The 12,023-nt window shown below is 41.5% G+C and overlaps 1 protein-coding gene across 3 annotated transcripts in view; it reads right to left on the bottom strand.

Moving 5' to 3' along the window:
- SRFBP1 (serum response factor binding protein 1) overlaps window positions 1-10,679 on the bottom strand; it is a 63,228-nt gene extending 52,549 nt beyond the window's left edge. Inside the window, exon 1 of one of the 3 annotated variants that reach the window (XM_075541433.1) lies at window positions 10,209-10,679. In XM_075541433.1, coding sequence (XP_075397548.1) covers window positions 10,209-10,244 — 36 coding nt within the window. In that variant the 5' untranslated portion in view covers window positions 10,245-10,679. Of the gene's footprint in view, window positions 1-1,411; window positions 1,546-10,208 lie in introns of those variants that run through there. The other 2 variants (XM_075541432.1, XM_075541435.1) reach the window with 2 other exon arrangements.
- Between the last annotated feature and the right edge of the window lie 1,344 nt (window positions 10,680-12,023).

Genomic DNA, 12,023 nt, shown 5'->3' with positions numbered 1-12,023 from the left:
GTCACTAAGTGCTTATGTAGATCTTGTTTTTATATACTGGTTGGTGTCTCCTAGAGCAGTGATTCTCAATCTTCCGAATGCAGCGACCCTTTAATACAGTTCCTCATGTTGTGGTGACCTCCCCCCCCAACCATAAAATTATTTTCATCACTACTTCATTGTTACTGTTATGAATTGGGCGGCCCCTGTGAAAGGGTTGTTCAAACCCCCAAAGGGGTCACGACCCACAGGTTGAGAACCACTGTCATAGAAGATCAAACCAAAAGAACAAACTCATTGCCATCAAGCCGATGCTGACCCATAGCGACCCTTTTCAGGACAGGGCAGAATTGCTCCTGTGAGTTTCCTCCAAGAGTAACTTTATAGGAGTAGAAAGCCCAGTATTTTTCTCATAGAGCTAATGGTGGTTTAGAATGAACTACCAACCAACCAGGGCCCCTTTCCTAGAAGGTAGTTAGTGCCTTGTAATATGCATACATTTTCTGGGCCACACTAAAATACCAGAAACACATACTGCTTCAAATTCTTTATATAAAATAATCTAACCAACAATGTAATTTCTCAGTATCTTTGAAGCTGTTGCATCCAACAATAGCACTTTCTCTTACCCTGCATTACTACTCATTGAAGACACTGGCATACAATTTCAATTTTTTTCCACCTTAGTATACTATCATTCTGAGTAACTTAGATGTCTATTTGAACAACCCATCCAACATTATACCCTTACTTTTTGTCTATTCCATTTTAAATCACCTAACCTTTGCATCATACCTACTGCTTATATAGACAGATTTTTCACCACTTGTCAGACACTTTGTTATACTACAATGGCTTGTGTGTTGTGATGTTGAAGGCTATGTCACTAGTATTTCAAAAACCAGGTTTCACAAGAAGGAAGACGAAATAAAACATTTCAGTGAAATATACAAAGATCTCGAGTTGGAAAACCAAAAAGGGCATCTACACACAACGTATCTTACATGGAATGAACTCAAGAATAAAAGGGAGTCTTAAGTTGCAAGATTGAAAGATTATATGAGCAAAATATTGAATAATACAGGACACATCAAAAGAAGATGTAAAGCAAGCACATTCACTGGACCAAAAGAATTAGTGGACATTCAGCTATTTCAAAAAGTAGCATAGGAACAAGAACCAATGGTACCGAAGGAAGAAGGCCATGATGCACCGAAAGCATTAGCCAAAAACAAGGCTCCAGGCGGAATACCAAGTGAAATGTTTCAACAAGCTGACGAAGCACTCGAGCACTCAGTCATCTGTACTAGGAACTTTGGAAGACAGCTAGTTGGCTAACTGACTGCAAGAGATCCATATTTGTACCCAGTCCAAAAATAAAAAGTTACCCAAGAGAACATGCAGATTATAGAATATAATTGATGTCACATACCAGTAAAATGTTGCTGAAGATTATCCAACAACAGTTGCAGTAGTACATTCACAGGGAGCTGCCAGAGGTTCAGGCCAGATTCAGAAGACGTGGAACAAGTGATATCATTGCTGATGTCAGACAGAGCTTGGTTGAAAGCAGAGAATACCAGAAAGATGTTGGTGTTTCATTGACTTGGCAAAGACATTTGACTGTGTGGCTAGAAAACTACAGACAGCCTTGAGGAGAATGGGAATCCAGGAACACTTCATTGTGCTTTGTGGATGGATCAAGAAGTGGTTGTGGGAACGAACAAGGGCTTACTGTGATTTAAAATCAGGGAAGACTTGTATCCTTTTACTATACTCATTCAATCTGTATGGTGAGCAAATCATCAGAGAAGCTGGATTCTATGAATATGGCATCAGAATTGGAGAAAGGCTTCTTCACATCCTGCAGTATGCACATGACACAACCTTGTTTGCTGAAAGTGAGGACTTGAAGCACTTGCAGATGACGATCAAGGATTTCAGCCTTCAGTGCAGATTACAACTCAATGTAACTAAGGCCAAAGTTCTCAGTGGACCAACAAGAAACGTCATCATAAAGAAAAGGTTGAAGTTGTCAAGGTTTTTGTCTTGTTTGGATCCACAATCAATCTTCATAGAGGCAACAGACAAGATAAAAAACCCCACTGCATTGGGTATATCTGCTGTACAAGACCTCGTTAGAGTGTTGAAAGCAGGGAAGTTATTTTGAGGACTAAGCTGCAAATGACCCAAGCCACATAATTTTCGACTGCCTCATATGCATGTGAAAGCTGGATAATGAATAAGGAAGACTGAAGATATTTTGGAATTTGGGTGCTGGTGAAGAATCTTAAAAGTACCCTGAACTGTTAAATGGACAACCTGCTCTATTTTGGACGAAGTACAGCCAGAGTTGTCCTTAGAGGTAAAGGCGCTAACACTTTGTCTCACATACTCTGGACTTGTTGTCAGGAGGACAGTCTCTGGAGGACATCATATTTGGTCAAGTGTAGGGTCAGATAAAAGGAGACCCGAGACAAGATGTTTACAGACACAATGGCTACAACAATAGGTCCAAGCATAGAAGCAATTGTGGAGCTGGCATAAGGCCAGGCAGCGTTTTCTTCTGTTGTGCAGAGGGCCACTAAGTGTTGAAACGAACTTGGTGGAACCTAACAACCACTCTCAAAAAATGATGAGTAATGATGTCTCTAAAGGGAACCAGAGACACATATAAACCATGGATATATGAATGGGTTTGGGGCTAGTTCTTAAATCTAGACTCAAATTAAGAACAATTAGCTCTTATGACACGGCCACACTTGATACTTGACATTTCCTTTTGTATAATCTTGTTGTTATTCCAAACTCACACTGGTGCATAGATGTCTGTATTGGATGTCCATTTTGATCTTTTATATTTTAGAGACTGAAACAATCTTCTCAAGTTATAGAAAACAGAAATGTAGCACTTATTAGAGATATGTCTATTTTCAAAAATACCTCACAATGAGTCCATCACCAATTATCTCTTAATTATTTCTCTTGAAATTGTACCACTATTGTATATCTTTACTTCCTAGTTCTCTTGTTAACTATTAACTCTACATCCATCCATGTCCCCCTCTAACACACACAGAATAGTGATTTTTTTTTTTTAAACACAGAGATCTGATGACTCTCTCCAGTGGTTTCCAATTGCTGTCATAACCACTTGGGCTTTCTGATAAATCCTGGAATGTACCATTCATAAACTGACTGCAGAGCCTTTTCTTCTGGTAGGAATGCCTTTCTTCTCATGTTACTTTGGTAACATGTGTTTACCCTTCTGGTTTGGGTTCAATTGTTTATTTCTTAGGAACATTCCCCTGGGAGGGGGTTATGTGTTGATTCTTGTGATCAATTCTCCCTTTCTCCCCCCACCTCCCCCTTATCCTACTGGTATCTCTACTCTCATTGTTGGCCCTGAGGGGTTGCTCTATCCTGGATTCCCTGTGTTGTGGTCTCTTATCTGTAGCAGTGTGCTGGTTCTGGTCTAATCCGATTTGTAGGGTAGAATTGAAGTCATGATAGTGGGGGGAAGGAAGCACCAAAGAGCTAGAGGAAAGTTGTGTGTTTCATTGGTGCTATACTGCACCCTGATTGGCTCATCTCCTCCTTGTGACCCTCCTGTGAGGGGATGGCATTTACCCATTTTTAACTTGTTCTAGTTTCTATTATCTTCTGCTGTCTCTTGAATTGAGCTTTTTTCTGTGCTTAATTTTGTTTTCATTGTTTGTGCCTTGTGTATGATTTTCTCTATATGAAACTCAGGATAAGTGAAAATCTATAGAGACAGTAACTAGATTAATAATTACTTAGGGTTATGGCAGGGAAGATTGGGGTAATGGAAAACTAATAATAATGAGCCCCAAAATGGAAAAAAAGGTTAGAAAATTGTGATTATTGCACAATTCTTTTATACACCGAACATAAATGTATATGTTACTAAAACTAAAATAATTATGAATGAGAAGAACACAAATAACTCTCTGTGAGATAATAAAAGTTGTAGGTAGGAAATTAAACATTAAGGTATGGTAAAGTACTAATATAATTACATAGGTGGATTATAAGAACATTTGTTAAATGATTTTCCACAATTAGAACTAGAGCGCAGTTAGCAATATTAATTATGGTTTATAAAAAGAATATCTAGCCTGGCCATTTAATTGCAATTTACAGTTGGATTATACTTATTTTTATTTCTTATGAGCAACAATTAAAATAATTTAGAGGTGCTTAGTGATTATCTGTAACTTACCTATTATTAAGCATATGCTGCCACCTAGCAAAATTTCCCAGAATAGTTTAATAATAAAATCAGAAACTGATCTTATATGTAAATCCTAATTTACCATTTCAGAAAAATAAAATGAAAACGTATATTCAATTATGAAAGAGGAGTTTTATAAACTAGTAAATACACACAAACCATTTTTGACATCTTTTGTCATTTCAATATAAGGACAAATAATTTTGTTCTCTGGCATAAGAATTTCCACTTTTACTATTTTAAAGAAATTAGAAAGCAATTTTCTAGTGGATTTTTAAAAATAATTTGCCATTTAAGAACATTAGCTTTAAAGGCCCTCTGTCTTTCTTATGGGATTATAAGTATCCCCTGGGATTGTTTCATTTAACTCCTGATTTCATCTATTACTGTAGCCTAAAAAAACAACAACAACAAAAACAGAAGACTGGCACAAAGCTAGCTGAAATTTTTCAGATTCGTTACTCATCCTAAAGTTGTAACACTATTTTCAATTGTGCCTCCTTTCTCTAATCCCAATGTAAAGGGGCTGTGGGGATCCTTTCATCTGCCAGCCAAATATTTACTTCGGATTAGCTGCAGATAAAGTACTCTGCTAACAAATCAGTGAAATGGTCTTTCTTCCAAACGCAACTAAGTTCTGGGGGCAGAAAAGACTTTGAGAAGAAAGTTATGGCTTATTTTAAAACAAAGAGCAATGGTAAGCTCTCATATATTTCTAGTTTCTAGAGCCAGGCTTTATCCTGGACTGAAGATGAAGAAAGGTTTAGATACAGAACTTTTCATGTAGGAGAAAATGAAAGCAAAATTTAGTGGGAACCTTTCCAAGTAGGCTTTATTTTCACACTTTTTGGGAATTCAGTCTCATAATGTCTGTCTATATGGCCGACTGCATGTATGCCCATGGGGTCTACCAAGGTAAAGTTTATTGTATTATAGACTAGAGGTACAGATTCACATTCTGTACTCCTCTGTCCTATAGATCTGCTCTGAGTAGGAATCCACTAAGTGGGGTGGCTTTGGTTTTTGATTTGATAGCTACCTGAAGGTACCTATAAATTTGGGTTTATGTCTGTCTCTATAGGGAAAGAACCTATAGATTTTATTTGATTCTTAAAAGTTTGTAAACTGCTGTATTTTCTGGTGGAGTCCTGGTAGCAGGATACAGGTAACTTCAGATAGACCTACTCTGTAAGGTTTCTGAGACTGAAAATCTTTTTAGGTGCAGTCTCATCTTTCTCCTTTGGATCAGCTGGTGGGTTTGAACCACTGACTTTGCAGTTATCAAACCAATGGTTAACCTAAAGTGCCACCAGGAATTAATGAAAAACCAAACTCGCTGCCAATGAATCAATCCGACTCATTGCAACCCTACATAGGGTTTGAGACCGTAAAATCGTTAAGGGATCTGACAGCCTCATCTGCTGTGGAGCAGACCAAGCCTTACCCCCACTACCACCAGAGCTCCTTAAGACTCCGCAAATACATTTCCGAATCTGAACAGCTAATCTAAAGCTGTTAACTTATTCAGATATGTTAACTCAGCAGATATATACTCAATGTAACAGGTTGAAAATTTTACAATCAAGAGGGAAGAGGAGGAAAACACTGTTTCTTATACGAGGGGGTAAACCCCAAACTAGAATTTCCCCCAAAGTTATGTATTTAAACATTTTTTTACAAAACAAAGTACTCTCCATTACACTTAATACATTTGTCAAATGTGAAATTCCATTATTGGAAACATTTTTCAGACTCATCTGTTGGAATGACTGACAGCACTTCACTTGTTTTTTCTTCTTCACCTCTTCTATGTTGTCAAATCACTTTTCATGTCACTCTTTATTTGCAGAAACAAAAAGAAGTTGCATGGAGTGAAGTCAGGTGAGTAAGGTACATGGGGCATGAGAGGCATGCTGTTTATTGTCAAAAACCTAGCGCAATTCTGATTTTTTTGGGGGGGATTAATACTGTCTCACACACAGCAACTAGTGAATTGCACTAAAAAGTCTATAAATCAGGTACATGAATACTTGAAAAATGGTTTTCCAAAGACAGTGACAACTACAGAATTAAGTATGAGATGAACAAGGAGTTTCAGGTAAAAGGATCAGCATCTATAAAAAAGATAAAAGAACTGTAGTGGGCTAGGCTAGTTCATGTAGGAAGGTTGGCAAGGGTCAAATACACATTTTAAGGGAGAAAGGTAGAATAGAAGGTGGAAGGATTGGCCTTGTTTAAATGTATCTTTACCAAAAGCTACAAGAAGCTAGGAAATGGGTTTTAGGTAAAAGAGTAACCTGACTGGAGTTATATTTTTAAGTATAGTATCAAGTATAATACAAAGATCAGACCAGAGGCAGCAGAGTCAATATGAGTAAGTAGACAGGAAGCTATTACAGCAGAATACTGAAAGCATAATGGGCGGCTGAAAGGACGCACTAATCTGTAATGAAAGAAGTCCAGCCAGGGGGCTCCTTAGAAGCCAGGATGGCGAGGCTTGTCTTACACACTATGGGCCTAATGTTAGAAGAGATCAGTCCCCTGGAGGAGATTCTGCTTGGTAAAGTGAGTGTGTGTGTGTGTGTGTGTGTGTGTGTGTGTGTGTCGGGAGGGGGTGGGTGTGGCAGAAAGAGGAAGGCCCTCAAAGAGATGGACTGATACAGTGGGATTGCCTCAGTGGTCTCCAGGGCAAGAACAACTGTAAGGATGGTGCAGGACTGTGCGGTGTTTCAGTCTGTTCTGCATTGGGTCCCTGTCAGTTGGAGCTGAGTAAATGGCACCTAACAACAAAAATAGCAGTGGTGACAGAGAAGTAGAAAAAGATCTGAGACTTGAAGAGACCTGGAAATCAGTTGAATGGAAACAGAATCTTAGATGACGTATTCCCTCATTACTACTTTCAAAATACATTTTCAGAGTCGGGTAGGAAACTCGCTAGGCCACACACTGCCACTGCCATCTTGTGGATTGTGATTGACAGTGACCCTGTAGGTTAGAGTAGAATTGCTCCTCTGAAGGAGGATATAAATCTTCCTTTTTTTTTTTTTAAAGTTACATAGATTTTTATTGTCTTTCATGGGATGTACAGCAGCATTACCATTTTGTTGTCTCCTGGAGATGATGGACAACAGATAAAATCAGCGAAGGCACAACATACATCTGCTTTCAGGACAATGATTGTAATCACAAGAAGAAATGGTACAAATGTAAGCCATTCTCCTTGCAGTTTAAAGATTATAAATCCCTTATTCATCTGTTATGATCCAGGGGCCTACTTGTGATTTTCATGGATCTTTACATGCTTGGAATTTTAAACTTACAGGGGCCACAGCTCTTCTCTTTCAGATTTTGATGGTTAGTCCCTGCTTGGAGTGTTGTACCCTGGTAGAGGATATAAATCTTTATGGAAGCAGAAACCCTTCTTTTTCTCATTCATCTCCTTGGTACTCTCTGTTAATTCACAAAGTAATCTCTCTGATAAGGTGTTTTATTCCACATACTTAGCCTAATGGAAATTATACCACCAAATTGCACACAAAACACATGCTTAATGTATAGTTTCCAGGAAATCTTAAATGCGCCAATTTCCCTCTGCAATATATCCAGTACCCCACCATTTACTGAACAAAATCCAGACTAACTAATCTGGCAATAAATCAGTTGTTTCTGACAACAAAATATGGTCCAAATTATCATCCAAGACCCTTGAAGACCAAAGATACACATCCGTCACCATTTTGCCTTCTATCAAACAGTCTTGCCCTGTGACAGCTTTTCTAGGCGCTCTTCAGACACTGTTCTGTATTGGAGTTGGTACTGCTTCCAAGAAACCAACTTCACTGCCGTCGAGCCAATTCCAACTCATGGCGATCCTATAGGACAGGGCAGACCCGCCCCGAGGGGTTTCTGAGACTGTTTACAGGGAGTAGAAAGCCTCATCTTTCTCTTGCTTAACATCCACCAATTGGATGGTGCGGATTACTTGAAAACAGGCCATATATCTTACACTCCTGAAATACTAACGAAGATCAAGGATTTCAATCTTCTGTATGGGTTACAACTCAATATAAAGAAGCTCCAAATCCTCACAACTAGATCAATAGGTAACATGATGAAAAAAGGAGAAAAACTCAAATTGTCATGAATTTCACCACAATCAATGCACATGGAAGCAGCAGTCGAGAGATCAAAAGATAAGCTGTATTGGACAAATCAGCTGCACAGCACCTTTTGAGTGTTGATGAGCAGGGAAGTTACTTTGAGGACTAAGGTGTGCCTGACCCAAGTCACAGCCTTTCAATCACCTTGAATCTAAGTGAAAGTAGGACAATTAATAGGAAGATTGAAGAATAGATGTGCTTGAAATGTGGTGCTGGAGAAGAATATTCAAACTGCCAAAAGGACAAACAAATCTGTCTCAGAAATACAACCAGAATTTTCTGCTCCTTAGAGGCCAGGAGGGCAAGACTTTGTCTCATGTACTTTGGCTATGTTATCAGAAGAGTCCTAGCCCTGGGACAGGGACATCCCACTTGGTAAAGTCCAGGGCCAGAAAAAAAGGAGCCCCTGGACAAGATGATTGACACAGAGGCTGCAACAATGGGCTTACGCATATGGAGATGTGTGAGGATGGTGCAGGACCAAGCGGTGTTTTGTTCTGTACGTAGGGTGGCTATGGGTCAGAACCAACTGGACAGCACCTACCAGAAGCTCTATCTGGCTTCTATATACGCAACATATAAAAGAACACCGAAAAAAACTTCCCTTGTGGTAGTTGCAGGGTCCTCATTCACTTTCAGACTACAAATACCTCATTAATTCTTTGGGTAAAAGCAGAAAATGGAAAAAGGATGGTGGCAAAAATGACAATAACAAGTTATGATGGAGGTGAGGGAAAAGGGCTAGTGCCGTGGTTCTCACACCGTGGGTCGCAACCCCTTTGGGGGTCGAACGATCCTTTCACAGGGGTCCCCTAAGACCATCAAAAACACAAATATTTCACTATATAATTACATATTGTTTTGTGATTAATCACTATGCTTTAATTAAGTTCAATTTGTAACAATGAAGATACATCTGCATATCAGATATTTATGATTCCTAACAGTAGCAAAATTAGTTATGAAGTAGCAATGAAAATAATTTTATAGTTGGAGTCACCACAACATGAGGAACTAGGAAGGTTGAATGGTCTAATGAAACTAGATTTAAGACAGACTGCAACAAGTAGTAATGAGAATAGACCGCTTTTCCAAAAGCTTTCCTCTAAATGACATGAGAAGCGGGGCAGTCCTGAGCACATGCCCTCACAGTAGTCTCATTGAAGGTGCACGGTTTCTTAGGAGAACCTAGAACTCTAACCTAGTCCTTCCAACAGTCAATAATAGAGGGGAATGTTTCCTAACACCTATCGCTTTCATGCAAGGCGCCACCACTTTACTATCTTTAGTGAACTAAATTCTCCCAACCACCCTTTGGGGAAGGAACCTTGGTGGCGCCGTGGTTCCATGTTGGGCTTCCAAGGTTGCAAGGCCTGGAGTTCGAAGCCATCAGCGGCTCCACGGGAGAACGATGAGGCTTTCTACTCCTGTGAAGTTAGTCTCCAAAACTCGCAGGGCAGCGCTACCCTGCTCTACTTGCTCACTGTGCGTCCAATAGACTCGCTGGCAGTGAGACTCCGCGAGATAGGCACTATATTCTGAGCTGTCATTTTCTATGATACAGACCCTGATCTTCCCGGTGTCGCGCAGATAAAACGTGGGGAGGCCCAGGAGCCCGCGGTATGCCCCTGGACTCAGCCGCTGAGATGCCGTCAGGGGCGTTCACCAGAAACCCCAGCGGGGTCCATGAAGACGCGCCCGCGGCAGCATCCCCTACCCACACGCCGGGCACTCGGCGTTTCAACTCAGCAGGTGACGGGCACGTCGGAAAGACAGAGAGAGGTGGGTTCCGAGGCCCTGCACCTAATGCTCACCTCGTTGTTGAGGTTCAGCGTTTCCGGCGGAGCCATAGGCAATCCAGGAAAGGGCTCCAGGAAACCCGCACGCCTCCTCGGCCAGCACGTGAATGGCGTCTGCGAAACCGCGGCTGCGGAGCCCCGCCCCTCAACGGCGGCCGCTGTCGTCCAAAACGCGTTGGGACTGAGTCCGTCAAGGGGAGGAGCGGAAGTAACGACAGCGACTTCCGGCCAGGGGACGCGGAGGGGGAAGGAGTTCTTAGGCTGTCAGTTGCGACTCGTTCGCCGGGAGGAAGCCGTGCACGTCGTGCGCTGCCACTTTAAGGGGGTTGACTCCATTATTTCCGCTTGTCGACGCCCTGGCGTTGCCGGAGTTCGGTTCTGTCTGTCCGTGAGGGTGAAGGGACTTCTTGCCAGGAGCCACCGAGCTTTGCTTCCGCCTTTGGATTTAGCGTTTGGAAGGTTCCTGGGTTGGTGAGGAAACAAAATAAAAAGACACCCCCCCACCCCCCCCGCGGAGTCGGTTCGGAGTCCTAGTGAAACTGGAATCGCCCCGGTGGGTGTCCCAGCCTGTCGAGCTTTTAAGGAGCCGAAAGTCTCGCTTTTCTTCAGTAGAACGGTTCCTGGGTTCACATTGCAGCCCGTGCAGTGAACCACCGAGTAACCCCCCTGTGGCTTTCGGTGAAAACTCCTGGCCATGAAGTGAACTCTGGCTCAGGACCGCAGAGGACGGAGTGGGTGTTTCCGAGGCGAAGTCTTGAAGGAGTGGCAAGCCTCGCTGTCTCCCGCAAGCCCACTGCATGGCAGTTTCACAGCCCCGGGAGTGACCCGCGGTGCTTCTCCCAGCGAATGCGAGCCGCCGGCTTTTTATCCATCCCCTGATCACTGAGGTGTGGACAGATTTTTCTCCACACACACACGATGAAACTTTGTAGCGCAGACGATGCGCATTTGTTACGTCTGCCTGTGGGAATGACTTTGGGAAGAGGAGACGTTAAGGAGTGAATCTGAACTAGATAATCTAATAACTATTTTATTTACACGGGGTCGTCATGGGCAGGAATGGACTCCACAACTAAAAAATTTTTTAATTTTAAAACAATACAATTGATGTATGTATATGTATGAATTGTGATGAGTTGTATGAGCCCCTAGTAAAATGTTTAAAAAAAATACTGCATTCTATTACTGAACCTTAAAAAGGGTCAAGGACAGGGCCAGGCACTTTGCATGAATTATTTAGAAAATCTTAACACAAATTCCACAAGAAAGGAATTGCTCCTTTCATTTTACGGGTGTGGAAATTGATTTCAGAGGAACCCACTGTCTTGTCCTGAATCACGCAGCTGGTGCCATTCACGCCTGCTGGGGTGATGGCTGATGACATCATTTCATAATAGGGATGCTCAGTACAAGATTAAAATGTAAGACCTCTTGTGCAAAAATCAGGGAAAAAGTTTTCCCTTCTTCATGACCTCTCCATCTTTCATGGAGACGTTTAAAGTTTCTAGTCTTTTGTTTTGCCAGCAAAAGTGACATTCTTTCAAACCCAGGGACACTGCTATGCCTAGTACGTACCCTCAGCGGTCCCCAGAACTCAGAAGAGTGAATGCACCCAAACAAGATGGTAGCTGGTCTGATCATTGGCACATAGTGGACAACTAGAAAGCCCATCGGAGGAATATCTTAGCTCTGTTAGAACAGAAATGCCACAAATGAGTGGTTTTAATAAGCAATGGTATTTTCTCATAGTTTAGGAGTCTGCCCTGGGAGAGTGTACTTGTTTCGGTTTCTCTAACATTCACCTTAGTGTTCTTTGGAGATCTCTAGGTA

This window comes from Tenrec ecaudatus, chromosome 2 (genome assembly GCF_050624435.1).
Source record: "Tenrec ecaudatus isolate mTenEca1 chromosome 2, mTenEca1.hap1, whole genome shotgun sequence".
NCBI classification, from domain to species: Eukaryota; Metazoa; Chordata; class Mammalia; order Afrosoricida; family Tenrecidae; genus Tenrec; species Tenrec ecaudatus.
This window is presented reverse-complemented; position numbering and strand designations above follow the sequence as displayed.